Genomic DNA, 17,912 nt, shown 5'->3' with positions numbered 1-17,912 from the left:
TCCTGAGAAATGAGAAGCTGATGAAGAAAAGAAATTTCAAGGACAAACAAATGCAAATTTTTCAGATCTGTAAACAAAATTGTCAGAAGCTGTTCCTTAAATGGTTTCTCATGACTCAAAACATGCTATAGTGCTGTTTAAATATGTGCATTAATTTGGGGCTATAGTTTAGTTATTATATATCAAGACAGGTGATTTTATGGAATTATGAACTCTTGATTTACCATGGTATTTAAAATTTATCTGATAATTCTTTACAGAGCTCCATTTTAAAAGGAGGTATATTACAAATGAGAGCAGTGCATACCTGTCTTAGAGTTACAAAACAGGTTGGCAGTCATATAAGATGTTTAGTAAATCTACCCATATAAATCCCTTATTATCCAAAACTAAGTCACTGATGTCATTCTTTCTGGCAATAAATGTAGATATTTTACTTGATTTGGTATTAGATTATTTGGGAACCTGGAATAGACATAAACATCACTCCTGAAAATGTGAACCAAGTTAAGTCACTGCAGGCTCTCATTTAAGGCTTGGAAATATAATAGGCTGTCATTGGAATTACCTTCTAACAAGCAAGGTGTAGGGGAACCTTACCTTTTAGGTCTCATAATTTCTGAACTATGGATTGGGAGATCTATTTTTGAATTAAAGACTATGTTGATTGGAACAACATAAGATATCTAGTCTGACACTTGCATTTTACAGATGTGAAAACTACAGATTTGACAATTAACTGATTTGTCCAAGGTCATGCAGCCACTTGGTAACAGAGCTAGTCTCTTTCTTCCCCAAACCACTGTTGCTCTCTTTAGATTTAATTAGTCATTACTTTCAAAAGTCTCCTCTAAAGAGACAAATTTTCAGAAAATCTGAGTCTGCAGTAGAGACTAAGAAGGGCTTGGGTATAGGTAGTATATTTTGGAGGTCATTCCAAAGGACAGGAATGAAGGAGAGGGAGAAAAAGATAGGGAACAAGGTCTCTGCCACGGCAGCTGGGGCTCGTTTGATTAAGACCTCCTGAGAGGCAAACATGAGGTTTCTCAGGGATGTTTGCTTAAAGACCCGAGACAGAAGAAGCATTTGGGAGCAATGGCTGCTGTCCCTTGTTGGTTGAAGGTTGCCCCTGAGAATATTAACTTCTCCAGCACTTTTAGGCTGAGGTTGCTCAGAGGCCCAGCAGGCTTTCTTAGAGTTAGAGAAGGTTATTCTGGTTATTTTACATGAATTTCCAAAAATGGCATGTGCTTTTATTCTTGCCAGGATGAGGAGTGCTTTCAGTCTCAGGACCCTGAAATTATTTTTCAGTATTTTCTCTCTATAATTCCCATTCTGTTCTTTCTCACTTCTGCTCTTGCCCTGCTTCTTCCTTTTACCCTTATCAGTTAATTTGCCGTGGCTACTTCTCACTCACCTCTCCAGACTTTAAACTTATTTTCATCTGCCTTTCTGTTGCTTTGTTCTCCTCTCCCAGGCCCATCTCACTTGTCTTCCCCAAATAATAAATTTCCCATTCTTTACTCACCCTCTTTCAATTGAAGTAATGTACTGAAATACATCTAGTATTTTAGTATCTTGAAACTTTGACTTGAAGAGTGATTGTTGATGATCCCTTCTGCTATTTAACTTCTGAGACACCCTGTAACTCACTGGTCCAATAAATGTGGACATTCCCCCTTTTCCATGTCTAGTTGGAAGGACATTTTATAGATAATCCAGGCTGTCCTACTTCAGTTTTCAAGTGAAGAACTGATATATAAAGGGGTTAAACAACCTGTTCAGATCCCACAACTAATAATGTTCTTCCTTCCCATTTATATTGCCTATTTAGCTTTTCAAATGGATCTCCTTACGGATTATTGAACCATTAAATTCTATAGATAATTTGAGATGCATGGGGCAAGACAACCTAATACAGCCAAAATTTTTTTTAAAGATTTTATTTATTTATTTGACAGAGAAAGACACAGCGAGAGAGGGAACACAAGCAGAGGGAGTGGGAGAGGGAGAAGCAGGCTTCCCGTGGACCAGGGAGCCCAATGCGGGGCTCGATCCCAGGACCCTGGGATCATGACCTGAGCCGAAGGCAGACGCTTCACGACTGAGCCACCCAGGTGCCCCAAGCCAAATTTTTATAATTCTAAAATTTTCCTTGATTTTTTTGTGTTTTAGTGGGTTTCTCCATACACCCCAAGTAACAATACTCCATGAAAAAAATGTGAGATGCATAAGTTCATGTGATTTCTTTTAGAATTTTGTTTATTTTATAGCGATTACTGATATTTCAGATTCTTCATAAAATCAACCCTGAGTAGATTAGAGGCTATATTAGGTTGAATAGTATATCCTCAAAATTCATGTTTACCTGGAAGCTGTGGATGTAACTTTATTTGGAGATAGTGTCTTTGCAGATGTAATCAAGTTAAAATGAGATTATACTGGATTGGGGTGGACCCTAAATCAGTTATGACTGGTGTTCTTTAAGACACAGACACACAGGGGAGAAGACTATGGAAAGACAGGGGCAGAGATTGAAGTGATGCATCTATAAGTCAAGGAATGCCAAGGATTGCCAGCAAGCATCAGAAGTTAGAGGAGGCAAGGAAGGATCCTGCCTTAGAGCCTTCCGAGACAACATGGTCTTGCTAGCACCTTGATTTATGACTCATAGCCTCCAGAACTCTGAGAGAATAGATTTCTGTTGTTTTAAACCAAGCTTGTGGTACTTTATGGCAGCCCTAGGAAACTAATACAGATGCTAAGATAGTGTGGCAAATAATTTTCAGGATTATTTATAGTATCCACATCCATCCTGGGAGAGCTATGAGGGCAATCAGTCAATACTATTTCTTGAGTACTAAGCAACTGCTCAATAATATTTTAGAATGCTAAGAGGGTACAAGGGAAGAAGACAGAGTTTTAACTCTCAAGGAATTTATTGCTGATTGTAGAGATAAAACAAACACTACAAAACAGAAAGCATAATTAAGAGATAATACCATACTGACTAGAAGTGCTGTAAGATTTCAAAGAAGGAAGGCTTTATTGGGTTTCAAAGGAAGCCTTCTTAGAAAAAGCATTTGAATTCAGCCTAGCGTGGTGGCAGGCACAGGAGTGGATGGTGGCCATCTTCTAGGGAGAGGGAAGAGCATAAACAAAAGCACAAAGGTGGGAAAGAACCTCATAGGCATGAAGGCTGATCTCATTGGAGTGGAGGTGAGAAAATTGGGACCAGGGGAGAGACTAAGATGGAAGAGGAAGAGTGAGACAGTCCAGATTCATAGCAGTGCTCCAGAAAACTTGTGATGACACATAGTTTTGGAATACAGCTTTATCAGATGATGCAACATGCTATGTGGTAGTGGTGGACACTCCTCGTGGCTGGGGTCGGAGGGGGGACCTATTTTGAGATTGCCGATAACCCACTGTTTTATGACTTTGAGTAGGGTATAGCTCCTGTTGGGTCTCACATTGGATTAGATCAGAGCTTGAACTTTGATTGCTGGATTCAGAGTACAGAGTGCTCACCATTACATCATGGAACCCCCTAGATCAGAGCTTGAAAACTGATTTATTTTTTGGCAGGATCCATGTGTAGTAAGGTTGTACATTGTTTAAACATTTTAAATATTAATTAGTAACCATTTAAAATCCAGAGATTTACCTACTTATGTAAAATGATAAAATCTGAAACATCAGGTGGGCATCTCTACCATGGCAACAACCAGCTATAGTTACTGCCATTTAGATGGCTTCTGTGTTGTTCAGGTTGCCCAGAACCAACTCAGCCGCCTCATGCATCTTGGACACCTGTTTAGCCCCTGTGAGCATTTGAATTTGCAAGCCCCAGACTAAATGATCTCTGTCTGCTGTTACTGCTTTCTGAGTCGATGACTATTTTCTTAACTGTGGTGAAAATAACATTACCTAGCTTTTGGCCAATTCTGAGTAATTGCAAATTCATTTATACTTTAAAATTGTAAAATTGTAACATGTTTCTCTTTAACTTATACTTTTTTAGTCTGTGTGTGTGTGTATGAGAGAGAGAGAGAAGAGAAAGAGAAAAAGAGAGGAGACAGACACACACAGATCATATCTTATTAAATTTACTGTGAAATTTCAGTGGAAAAAGATAATTCTTATGTAGATATCATTAGTTATCTGACCAATTCAGATTTATATTTATATGTCAGTATTCTCTCTCTTCTTAAAAAAAAGTTGGTTTTCAGTTGCTTGGTCACTTTTAATTTAGAATAGAGAAACATATACAAATACCGGGTTTCATCTCATTGCAAAATTATTTTCATATGTGAATGTTACTTTTGGTACATGCAGTAAGTCATCTGTTTACATATGTGTTACTAAGGATCAGATATGCCATATGCTTCCTTTCGTTCTCTTTCTCTTTTTTCTTTGTTGTGTCATATAGTGTTGGTTTTATGTAATCTGTGTTGCTTCTGGAAAACTGAAATCAACTTTAGATAGGGAGTAGTGCTAGTCTTTGTCTACAAAAGCATTTTTAAATTAAGCTTTTTACTTTAGTTCTGGTATAGTTAACATACAGTGTTCTATTAATTTCAGGTGTACAATATAATGATTCAGCAATTATACATATTACTCAGTGCTCATCATGAAAAGTGTACTCTTGAATCCCCATCACCAATTTCACCTATCCCCTCACCCACCTCCCCTCTGGAAACCATCAATTTGTTCTCTGTTAAGGGTCTGTTTCTTGTTTCTCTCTCTCTCTCTCTTTTTAATAAGCTCATTGTTTTGTTTCTTAAATTCCACATGTGAGTGAATCATATGGTATTTGTCTTTCTCTGACTGACTTATCTCACTTAGCATAATACTCTCTAGCAACATCCATGTTGTTGCAAATGGCAAGACTTCCAGTACTTCCAGTACTATGATGAATAAAAGTGGTGAGCATGGACATCCTTGTCTTGTTCCTGAAGTTAGGGGGAAAGCTTCAGTTCTTCCCCATTGGGTATGATGTTCACTGTGGGGTTTTCACATATTGTACCTCCATGTTTATTGCAGCATTTTTATCAATAGCCAAATTATGGAAGCAGCCCAAGTGTCCATCATTAGATGAATGGATAAAGATGTGGTGTACATATATACAATGGAATATTATTCAGCCATAAAAAGAATGAGATCTTGTCATTTACAACACGTGGATGTAGCTAGAGAGTACTAATCTCATTAAAATGAGCAGAAGATGTGAATAGACATTTCTCCAAAGAAGACATATAGATGGTCAACAGACACATGAAAAGATGCTCAACATCATTCATCAGGGAAATGCAAATCTAAATTACAATGAGATATCACCTCACACCTGTCAAAATGGCTAATATCAAAGACACAAGAAACAAGTGTTGATGAAAGCATGGAGAAATAAGAACCCTCATGCATTCTTGGTGGGAATGCAAACTGCTGCAGCCACTGTGGAAAAGAGTGTGGAGGTTCATCAAAAAGTTAAAAATAGAACTACTCTGCAATCCAGTAATCACATTACTGGGTATTTACTCAAAAATACAAAGAACTAATTCAAAGGAGTGCACACACTCCTATGTTTATAGCAGCATTATTTATTTATTTATTTATTTTTAAAGATTTTATTTATTTATTTGACAGAGAGAGACACAGCGAGAGAGGGAACACAAGCAGGGGGAGTAGAAGAGGGAGAAGCAGGCTTCCTGCAGAGCAGGGAGCCCGATGCGGGGCTCGATCCCAGGACCCTGGGATCATGACCTGAGCCAAAGGCAGACGCTTAACGACTGAGCCACCCAGGCGCCCCACAGCATTATTTACAATAGGCAAATTATGGAAGCAGCTCAAGTGTCCCTCAGTAGGTGAATGGATAATGAAGATGTGGTATATATATATTGTTTCTTTTTATTGTCTCATTGTTGTGGCTAGGGCTTTCAGTACCATGTTGAATAAAAGTGGTGAACTTTCCCTGTTTTGTTCCTGACCTTAGGGGGAAAACTGAAAGCTTTCCCCCTTGAGTATGATATTTGCTGTGGGTTTTTCACATGAGGTCTTTGTTATGTTGAGGTATGTTCCCTCTAAGCCTATTCTGTTGAGGGTTTTTATCATGAGTGGATGTTGTACTTTGTCAAATGCTTTTTTTGCAACTATTGAAATGACCATATGGTTCTTATCCTTTCTTATTGATGTGATGTATTGTGTTGATTGATTTGTGAATATTGCCCCACCCTTGCATCCTGGGTATAAATCCCACTTGATCGTAGTGAATGATTTTTTTTTTTAAGGTATTGTTGGATTCTGTTTGCTAGTATTTTGTTGAGGATTTTTGCATCTATGTTCATCAGAGATATTGGCTTATAGTTCTCTTTTTTTTTGTGGAGTCTTTATCTGCTTTTGGTGTCAGGGTGATGCTGGCCTCATAGAATGAATTTGAAAGTTCTCCTTCCTCTTCTATTTTTTTTGGAATAGTTTGAGAAGAATAGGTATTAACTCTTCTTTAAATGTTGGGTAGAATTAACCTGTGAAGCCATCTGGTCCTGGACTTTTGTTGTTGGGAGTTTTTTGATTACTAATTCAATTTCATTGCTGGTAATCAATCTGTTTAAATTTTCTGTTTCTTCCTGCTTCAATTTTGGTACGTTACGTTTTTCTAGGAATTTATCCATTTCTTCTAGGTTGTCCAATTTGTTTACATATAATTTTTCATAATATTTTCTTAAAATTGTATTTCTGTGGTGTTGGTTGTTATTTCTCCTCTTTCACTTATGATTTCATTTATTTGAGTCCTCTCTCTCTCTCCCTCTTTTTTTTTTTTTTTTAATGAATCTGGCTAGAGGTTTATCAATTTTGTTTACCTTTTCAAAGAACCAGCTCTTGGTTTCATTGATATATTTTTTTAGTTTCTCTATGATTTATTTCTGCTCTAACCTTTATTATTTCCTTCCTTCTGATGGTGTTGGGTTTTATTTGTTCTTTTTGTAGCTCCTGAAGGTGCAACGTTAAGTTGTTTATTTGAGATTTTCCTTGCTTCTTGAGCAGGCCTGTATTGCTATAAACTTCCCTCTTAGAACTGCTTTTGCTGCATCTCAAAGATTTTGGACCATTGTATTTTCATTTTCATTTGTTTCCATGTAATTTTTTTTCTTCTTTTATTTCCTAGTTGACCCATTCATTATTTGCTAGTATGTTATTTAGCTTCCATGTATTTGTGGTCTTTCCAGATTTTTTCTTGTGGTTGTTTATAGTGTTATGGTCAGAGGTAATGCATGGTATGACTTCTATCTTTTTGAATTTGTTGAGGCTTCCTTTATGGCCTACTCTGTGATCTATTCTGGAGAATGATGCATGCGCATCTAAAAAAATATATATATTCTGCTGTTTTAGGATGGAATATTCTGAATATATCTGTTAAATCCATCCAGTCCAGTATGTCATTCAAAGCCACTGTTTCCTTGATGTTGGTGGGGTTTGTGCCGCTCTTCTGGGGGCGGGGGCCCTCAACCCCAGGACTGAGGCAAGTGTGACTAGGAAGGGTGGATCCATCTAAGTGCTGGGGTTGGGAGGGTGAAAGGGGTTAGATGGGTGAGGGGATGTGGGGCTTGGTGTAAGCAAGTTAGGTAGTGAGTGTCAGCAGCACCACACTATTCCCACAGGTGGCTGTGTGTTTATGCTGGAGGGTAGGGGAGGGAAGTGGCATGTGCAGCTCCTTTGTTCCTGGAGAGGTCTCCCTGTTCTCTCTGGGCTGCCTCTGAGATGAGTAAATAACTCTCCCTTGCATGTTCTCTTGGTATTTTTCAAGATGCTGATTCCATACTCTATCTCCACTGGCTGTTTGTTGTACTGTCTTTTTAAAGTTGGGGACTCAGCTTCCTAATGCCCTCTGGGCTCTCCCAGAGCAGAACTACTGACTTTTAAAATTCCAGGCTTTTTTTTTTTTTAATTTTTAAATTATATTATGTTAATCACCATACATTACATCATTAGTTTTTGATGTAGTGTTCCATGATGTAGTGTTCCATGTTCATTGCGTATAACACCCAGTGCTCCATGCAGAACGTGCCCTCTTAAAATTCCAGGCTTTAAGTCCCACTGGTTTTAAGAACTCCTGAGATTTAGCCCCTCTAGCTTTCAAAGCCAAATATTCTGGGGATTTGTCTTCCCAGTGCAGGGTGCAGGCTCCCTGGTGTGATAATCTGTTTCTTGCCCTTCTCCACAATCTCATCTCCCTCCCAACAGTGGATAGTCACCATCCATTTTGCTCCCCAACCGTGGCTACACCTTTCCTACCTTCTTTGATGTGACCTCTTCTCTACCTTTATTGCTCTGTCAGTCTCTGGGTCATTTTCTGAGTTATTTACACTGATGTGAGTGTTATCTAGTTGTGTCCATGGGATGAGGCAAGCTTAGGGTTCTCCTACTCCATCATTTTCCCAGCCTCTCCCTATAGAAGCATTTCTTAGGAAGATATCATTCTAGCAATGGAATCTTTTAAAGGAAAATCCATAGACAAGCCTCATTTGAGAATAGGTGTAGAGATTTACTTGCACTTAAGAACAGAGAAATCTTAGGTGTGTAACTTTTTACTGCTTTGGAGAAGAAATTAATATTTTGTTTTTCTGTATATTTCAGAAGTTATTAATTTTTTTCACTAGGTGAAAGTCTAGGTGATGAAATTTTAATACAATATCCATTTGAGACTGAGTGACTTCTGTACCCTTAATTTTTCTTGCTTGCTATGTCTGTCTCAACATCAGAAAATATTTAACTTTATCTAAGTTATACAATTATTCTTATTTACTGTAGAAAGCAACTCTGTACGTATACATAAGTAAAATGAACAAGCAAAAATTATTCTGGTACAACATACTTGTAAAGTATTTTGACAACATAGTATGTAGCAAGCACTCTAGAAATGCTTATGTTGTTGGGTTTAGTAATTCCACTTGTAGGATGCATTGTTTGTGTATAATCAAAAATATAAAGATAGTAATCAGTGTTATTTATAACAGCAGAAATTACAAGCAGTTCATCAAGGAGTAGAGAGCCTCACATGTCTACTGTCATAGATGAGGAAGAAATTCTGAACTACGGGGTCCATCTCTGCAAAAATTGGCATCATTTGGTGAGGAAACGTAGTTACATTTTTTAAAGTTGCATTTGCTCTCCACAGATAAAAATATTTGTTATTCTCTGTGGCAGTGTTGGGGATGGAAGTCCTTAAAGTCCAAGCAGAAATTATCTTGAAGGTATCCCATAATGTGAGATCAGTGCTATTTTAAAAATGGTCATGGTGAAAAAATTAAGAATCATAAAAAAGGTAGAGGTTCATCTTGAATTATCTATAAAATTAATGAATAATAAGAGTCTAGGATTTTCACTTATAATTTTCACCTACTTAACATTATTTTATCTTTTAAACTTCTTTATTAATATTGAGCCATTTCTGTTAATCTTAATATAGTTATACTACTCAAGCAATATAAATGTGTTACACTTGTTAGCACTTTAGCAGTGATGTTTGTTTTTGAGGACAAATATGTGCAGTCCTCATGATTTTGTGTGTGTATGTGTGTGTGTTTGTTCAACTTAAAGCTGTGTAATCATAGAGTGCTTGGGAGTTTGGCTTCCTCATAGTTTGTGTTTTGGGGCCTGTTTCTGACCTTGGGCTCTCACAGGAAACCTATGTAACAGCCCATCTTAAAAGTAATGTTCTGAGCTCTACCACAGTAGGAGATGTGGAGTAAATAATTAAAGCTGCCTTCATGAAAAGCATTCCACAGCAGGAAAGGAATAAAGAATCTTCCTCAAGAAGAAAAACCACTAAATCACACAGTGAGAAATGAGGAAAAAAAAATAATCGAGAGAAGTTATCATAAATAGTGCCTCAAAGAAGTGAATGATATTTTAGAAAGAGGACTCATACTTAGAAAAGTAAAAACATTTCAGTGGATTTCCAGGCTGCCAGCAATTTTAAAGTCAACTTCTCCCTTGACATTATATATTGATATTTTTATAAATATTAGTAGTATATTTATGTTGCTTGTAAGGAAGTTACTAATGGAGGAGCCAATGTACTATGCACATTGATCAGAAAGCTTCACACTTTACAAAGTCACTTCGTCATATATTACCTGCCACATAAATGGGTGACCGATATTTAAGTAATATATTCTCTGTACTTTTGAAAAAAATTAAAATGGTAGGTATTATGAATTTGCTGAGGGTATTACTAATACACTCTAACAGTTCAAAGGAGAGTGGTGCAGCACCTAATCCTTAGGCTGGCACAGGGTCTGGCACAAATCATTGCTGGCTTAGATTACATTTATTAAGTACTTACTACGCGTCAGGCACTGCTCTAATCTCTTCGCATGTCTTAACTCTGAGTCTCCTTAACAATTCAGTGCAGAAGGTCCTGTCATCATTCCTATTTCAAGATATGGTCACTGAAAAAGGGAGAAGTTAATAACTTATCTAAGGTCACATACTTGGAAGGTGGCAGTGCTGTGATTTGAACTGAGGCCAGTTTTAACCACTAAAAATGACTTTCAAGTTATGGCAAGGAAAGGAAAAGTGCCAGTGGTTGATTTTATGTTTATATTGGTATTGCTAAAAGCATCTCCTTCATGCAATTGTTTTGCAGGCTGTTGAATGCAGATATGGCAGGTAGCTGAAGGCAGTGTGGCCCTTGGTCTTTACTTCCTGAGCATAAGCGCCCTTCCCTTATTACACTGATGCAATACACGTGCACAGAGCTGTCAAGAGATCTGTGTGACAGGGGCGCCTGGGTGGCTCAGTCGGTTGGGTGGCTGTCTTCGGCTCAGGTCATGATCCCAGGGTCCTGGGATCGAGCCCCGCATCGGGCTCCCTGCTCAGCAGAGAGCCTGCTTCTCCCTTTCCCTCTGCCTACTTGTGCTCTCTAGCTCTCTGTCAAATAAATAAATTAAAAAAAAAAAATCTTAAAAAAAAAAAAAAGATCTGCGTGACAGAGTTCATCTGTTCTTCATCTACCTTGCCAGGATTTGCCTGTGGCAATGCTGGAGATGTTGGCATTGAGTAGCATCAGTGGAGAATGTAGGATTATACTGGAGCCTCAATTATTTTTCATTTTAGTGACAGAGTATGAAGTAGAGTTTTTTTTTTTTTTAAAGATTTTATTTATTTATTTGACAGAGAGAGACACAGCGAGAGAGGGAACACAAGCAGGGCGAGTGGGAGAGGGAGAAGCAGGCTTCCCGCTGAGCAGGAAGCCCGATGCGGGGCTCGATCCCAGGACCCTGGGACCATGACCCGAGCCGAAGGCAGACGCTTAACGACTGAGCCACCCGGGCGCCCCTGAAGTAGAGTTTTTAAGTAAGGAAGCAAGTTATGAAATAAATAACAAAAACTAAAACAGAGGCCAGATCCCAGTGCCAATGAATAATATTCTCCTGTAAGACTTTGATTTTGAAAGGATTCTTTTTTTTTTTCCATTTTAATGTGAGGATTGAAGGATTTTTTTTTCGATGTTATTACTAGAAGAAATTTCAATGTCTGAAGTTTTCAGTCTCTAGAGGAACTCACATGATGATGATGATGATGATGATAATGATAGTAGTAGTAGTTAAATAGAACCTGACTGTGTGCTAGGCACTATTCTAAGGACTTTACATGTGTTACCTGATTCATCACCATATTAAATATGTTTAGAATTTTTTTTAAAGATTTTATTTATTTGAGAGAGAGAGTGAGCAAGAGAGAGAGCACAAGCAGGGGGAGGGAGTGGGAGAAGCAGACTCCCTACGGAGCAGGGAGCCCATCTCGGGGCTCTATCCCAGGACCCTGGGATCATGACCTGAGCTGAAGGCAGACACTTAGCTGACTGAGCCACCCAGGCACCCCTGAATATGTTTAGTATGAAATGAAGTCCACTGGATACAATTTAAATTTCTAAAGAGATATCTCAAATAACTCTTTCAGTTAAGCGCCAGTTATGTTAGCAAAATCAGCAGAAAAAGTACATAGCTTTTCATTTTTAAAATGATATGCTTTCTTTCCAATCCCAGATAGCTTTGAAAATCTCCTTTCTCCTTGGTCAGCAGAGCACGTGCCTTATTCCCCTAGTCTGTTCTAAACTAAGCTAAAGGCCTGACGATTCATCAGGTTTGTGGATAATGGATATTATTTTTCAACAGATGCACCTATATAGGCTATTTATAATTCAACTAAGTCATGCCATGAGACACATCCTTACTTGCAAAATTGGGGATGACCTACAGGAATTCATATAAGAATAGAGGCATAGAGGTATTACATAATTGTGTCCTCTTACAATTTATTTTCTTTCTCTTGTTTTTCTTGCCTCTGATCTTCAAATCAAGACAGCAATTCAGCAAAGAAAAGAAGACCATTGTCATTTTAAGCTCTATGTAGAAACACTGGATAATAATGTCAGATGTTTCATCTTTTTGGAAAAAATCGCAATGAAAAAATCAGTTTATTTTTGGCATTGGATAAGAAACTCATTCTTGTCTCCCCCCACCCCCTGAGGTTTAAGGTATTAAAAAGATGTCTAAAGTACATAAATAGATGAGCCTATTTTCAAAAACCTGCTTAACTTCCAACCTGAAATTCACCATGTTCAACAATCATTTTCTTCCCCCAAATTAATTCATTTCTTTTTTGTACTTCCCTATTAATGTTAACAATACCATTATTTCCCTAATGGACTAGGGTCAGAATCTGAGTCATTTTTGATGGGTCTTTCTTAATCATTATATTCACCTGTTGGTACATTTTATAGATTCTATCTGGAGAATGTCTCTTGTCTCTGTGATTTGATGTTTAGAGCTCTAGTTTAGGACTCATTCATTCATTGCTTCTTGCCTTGGCTGGGATAATGGCTACTTATTGGTGTCTTACCTCTCTAATCTATATGATGCAAGACTCAGACTGCTACTTAAAAATCTTTAATTATTCCCTCTTGCCTCACAATTAACTACAAACTTCTCAGCCTGCAATTCAAGGATCATGGCACCATTCTACTATTCCTATTTTATTTTATTTTATTTTATTTTATTTTTTTTTTTAAAGATTTTATTTATTTATTTGAGAGAGAGAGAATGAGACAGAGAGAGCACATGAGAGGGGGGAGGGTCAGAGGGAGAAGCAGACTCCCTGCCGAGCAGGGAGCCCGATGCGGGACTCGATCCCGGGACTCCAGGATCATGACCTGAGCCGAAGGCAGTCGCTTAACCAACTGAGCCACCCAGGCGCCCTCTACTATTCCTATTTTATTTGACCTATTTGCCTAACAAGTTTGTGTTCTAATCAAACTAAGCTTTTCGCCATGTCTTGAACATGAATCATGAGTTTCTCTTTCCTGACTTTGCACTCTTTTATTTTTTTAATTTTTTTTAAAGATTTTATTTATTTATTTGAGAGAGAGAGTGAGAGAGAGAGAGCACAAGAGGGGGGAGCGGAAGAGGGAGAAGCAGACTCCCTGGTGAGCAGGGAGCCCGATGCGGGACTCGATCCCGGGACTCCAGGATCATGACCTGAGCCCAAGGCAGTCGCTTAACCAACTGAGCCACCCAGGCGCCCTGACTTTGCACTCTTTTAAAGCTATAACCTCACATTTAGTCTCTACCTTTTGATTTTTTTTAAAGGTTTTATTTGACAGAGAGAGACATAGCGCGAGAGAGAACACAAGCAGGGGGAGTGGGAGAGGGAGAAGCAGGCTTCCCCCTGAGCAGGGAGCCCAATGTGGGGCTTGATCCCAGGATCCTGGGATCATGACCTGAGCCGAAGGCAGACGCTTAACGACTGAGTCACCCAGGTGCCCCAGTCTCTACCTTTTGAAATCGTATTTGCCTGTGTATGTCTATGCTTATTACTACCAACTCATTCTCCTTTTCCCAAACTAAACCACTTCCCTCTTACGGATATCCATAGCCCTCTATACTTCTCTTAAAGTTCCTTATATTATAATCAATGTTGAATTTTCTAACACTTTTCCAACTCTCTCGTCCCCACACTCATGCACATGTCTATGAGTTCCCTGTAAAAAAATATTAGTCCAGTGGAATGGAATTGGGGTTCCCCTGTAGCTCTCAGTTACATATCAGAAAGGCTCAAAGATCTGCCCTTATCATATTAAAAACATAGTCTGAAACTTCGTGCAACAAGAACCCGTGAACTCCTATCACAAGGTAGACTGTGTAAGGACATATTTGTTTTCTAATTAATGGACCTGAAAGGGCCTTTTCTGGATATTTAGCTTGATTTATACCACTGTAAGTCAGCCCTAGATTTTTTTCCCCTAACAGTTGACACTAGTTATACTTCATTTTCTCTTTTGGACCTCCTTGTGATACATAGTTTGTGATTTGTGGTTTACAACTGGAATGACTGCACAGACTTAGAAGGTCATTAAACCGAGGCTGAATTATAGACTCTAAGCTTACTTTAGCCACATGTCATTATCTGGCATTGGAAATTAAGTTTATATCCCCTCACAAAGGCTACATATATACATGGGCAAACATAGAGAAGTGATTATTACTGCAGTGTTAGCTCAAGGCCTTCATGGCAAGGTTCAGTGGGTAAAGGCTATCTCAGAAAATGTTGGAATTAAATCTATTTATTAATTGTTGAAATTTTCCCGAGAGTAAACAGCAACACATGCCACGACTTCTCTTTGATTCTCCCAAGGAAATTAATTTATCTTGAAATATTAAAAGAGAAAATTTCAATTATATTGCATATTTTGTTTTCCATAATGATTCTGGGCATACTATATCATATTTACAGTTTTAAGAGCAAATGTAGTTTAAGAGCAAATGTAGTAGTGTCTTTGGGATTCTTAAATTGATGCAAATAGTTTGCTTATGGCCTGATTAGGAAGGAGTTTTGAGTGAATACAATAATGCAGTGGTTCTCAAAGTATAATTTGGGGATCTCTGAAGTTCCTGAGATCCTTGAAGGAAATATGCAGGACCAAGAATTTTTTTTTTTTTTGTAATTATGCTAAGATACTATTTGACCTTTTTTACACTCATCCTTTCAAGAATGTGCAGTAAAGTTTTTCAGAGGTTACATGATACATGATAGCACAACAGATTGAATGCAAACACAAATATGAGAAGCTAGCTGTCCTGTATTAAGCCAGACATTAAGTATAGTTGTAAAAATATAAAATGGTGTCATTCTTCTCACTAATTTTTTTTCAGGTATAGTTATTTCTTTTCTTAGCTTAAATTTCTAAAATGGTAAATCTGATAGATAGGACAATCATAAACAGAAGCTCTGTGGAGACCTAAATTATTTTTAAGAGGCTCCAGAGAAAAAGTTTGACAAATACTGCATTAAAGCATATAAAATAAAGTCCCAATATTATCAAACAGGTTATCTAGAGTTGATTGATTTTCTATTGACGAGGCTATTCACAACTTTGTAGTGGTAGAAGTTAAGTTGCAGAAAACTGACAGCATTGCAAATGATTCTTATCCATAGCAATACAAATGATTCCTGTTTGTAGCAATGCAAATGAATTTTGCCCAGTAGAGGCTATAAATCTCTGTAAGTCAAATAAAATATCTGACACGAGTTCATTTTATATATGACTGAGAGTAATTTTTTTTCGGTTTTTGAAAGTTACATTTTAGTATCTGCCTATTTCAACTGCCCTGTATAAAACTCCTATTTACTCTGTAAGACATAGTGAAAATACCATTTTCTCAATGGGACCTATTGTATTTCCCTAATCAAAATTAGCTTTTTACCTCATAATGCTCCCATTGCACTTTGAATCTACTTCTATAGCTGTTACTAAATTGTAGTATATCTGTCTATATTTCTGTTTTTTTTTCCACTAGACTAGCTCTTCAAAGGCAAAAACACCATATTTTATTCATCTTTGTGTTATCTCCTCTTTTGCCACGTGTATAGCACATGACATGGAGACATTTGCTTGGTAAATGTTTATTGATGAATGCAAGTAGAAATCACAGAAGGCAGTGATGGGCATGTCTTAGTGTTTGTTGATGAGAAGGACTTGGCTATTGAGACCAAAAAATAAAGTAAGTTTTTCACTTATAGAGTTTATGGGAAAATATAATTTAGCATGAAATTTAAAAAGTTGAAAGAAGAAAATGAAGCCAGAATGACTTAGAAGAGATAGGGATTAAGAGATCTGAGACTTAGAGGCTTGCACTATGGATTTTTCACTGAATTGCTGTAGTCAAGACATTTTTCTTCTGTCATACTTTATACATCTAAATTAGACATAATAATTATTATAATTACAAAGACAGAGGAATTCCCATAAAGGGATGTTTGAGTCAAATGTGGGCAGGAGGCAGCCTTACTTAGCTCATTTGGCTATGAGTGAGAATGAAAGAAGTTAAAAAAGATATGACTTTTTTACAACCTGAAATATATAACTATGGCTTGTAATAAAATTAAAAAGTGGCTTGATTCCTTACTCTGAATTCAGAAGGGTCTTTTACTTCGCATTATCTTCACATCCTTATCATTTTCATTTTTATTTTATTTATGCGTTTTTAGGAACTAGTTTTTGGCAAAATAAGCAATGATTAGAATGAAGAGATAGACTAGTTTTGTCTGTCAGATATTTTGCACAATTAAATTTAATTGTGCTTGGATGCCCCAAGATTCAGACATTTTTAGAACTGTTTGGATAATTTTTCTGAAACAAAGAGTGATTTCTGGTATTTACTTCGTAAGAAGGTCACTTACATATAGTGGACTTAACAATCAGCAGTAAATTCTGAATTTATGTCCTAGCAGGTGAGAGAACCCAAACTATTTACTAACCCATCTCAGTGCTGTTTCCATGGCAACAGAGGCCAGTTACTGTCAGCCCAGAGTCGCTTTGATGGTTGACTTAAGCAGTGAACTCTGTGTGATGCTGCCAAATGTCTGGCTTCTGTGTTTCCTGTTCCAAGCAATTGTTTCTTATTCTGAATACTAATGACTAGTCTACAAAGGCTGTGGTTCAATGCCACTGAAGATGGGCCTGGGAATCATATGTGGAAAAGTAGTGAGCATTTTGCCTGTAGTGAATTAAAAACTGTATGTAATTGGATTGTACATTCCCTAACTAGCTATGCCAGTAGTTAATTAATAATGTTACCTTGCTATTATTAGGCAGATGGGCCTAAATGAGAAATGACAGCACATCCATCATCATTGAGCCAAACGCTCCTTTTTAGGAAGGCTCGCTGACTTTGGCTGGCTAGCACCATTATGTAAATCCAAATGATTGTGCACATGTATGCCAGGAGAAAAATAAATTTGCAACTGAAGTGGTTTTTTGCTGTTTAAAGTGTTCATATATTGATTGCTCTGAAATGAAGCAAAAGCAGCTGCCTGAAATGCCAGTGAAATGACTGAGAATTTTAAAATGGGGTGGGGGGAGCTAAGCAGTTTTTGCTGTTTAAAAACGAAGAGTACTATGATTTTGAAATTCTAGTTGTATGGTCGTTATCAGTGTAGGGAAATGGGCCCCTCTTTGCCTGGGTCACACCCCAGACCAGGAATCTGAAGACCAGACTTGTTATACTTATGTTTCTCTCTAGAGCATAAGTTCCTTGAGGGTAGACGGTTTTCATCATTGTGTTCCTGACAACTAGCACACACACACATTGAATGCTCAATAACTATTTAATGAATCCAAGTGAAAATCAATGAATTCCCTGCAAGAAGTTTCTGGTATTTAAGCCCATCAAATTTCCTGGAAGAAGCCGTTAGACAGTTCTCTTCATTAAAATGCAGAGTAGCCCAGGACCGTAAATCCTCACTGCTAGGTGTCTGACATGGAGCTTTCATTGGCAGTTACTTATGGCTGTGGCCACTCTAAGTGTCTGTTCCCAGTAGATACCACTCAAAGGTAGCTCTTTTCATCAGCG

General features: G+C 37.7%; 1 protein-coding gene across 9 annotated transcripts in view; it reads left to right on the top strand.

Annotated features, from left to right (window-relative positions):
* The window catches only part of MAPK10 (mitogen-activated protein kinase 10), a 317,221-nt gene that overhangs the window by 31,722 nt on the left and 267,587 nt on the right, over positions 1–17,912 (top strand). For 3 of the 9 annotated variants that reach the window (XM_032400730.1, XM_032400729.1, XM_032400732.1), the window contains one exon: positions 9,012–9,124. The exons of 5 other annotated variants lie outside the window; for them this stretch is intronic. In XM_032400730.1, coding sequence (XP_032256621.1) covers positions 9,012–9,124 — 113 coding nt within the window. Of the gene's footprint in view, positions 1–9,011; positions 9,125–17,912 lie in introns of those variants that run through there. One more of the 9 variants, XM_032400731.1, reaches the window with a different exon arrangement.

The sequence above is a fragment of the Phoca vitulina genome, unplaced genomic scaffold (assembly GCF_004348235.1).
Source record: "Phoca vitulina isolate PV1807 unplaced genomic scaffold, GSC_HSeal_1.0 scaffold3, whole genome shotgun sequence".
Taxonomy (NCBI): domain Eukaryota; kingdom Metazoa; phylum Chordata; class Mammalia; order Carnivora; family Phocidae; genus Phoca; species Phoca vitulina.
Note: the sequence above shows the minus strand (reverse complement) of the source record. Positions and strands in the feature narration are given on the sequence as shown.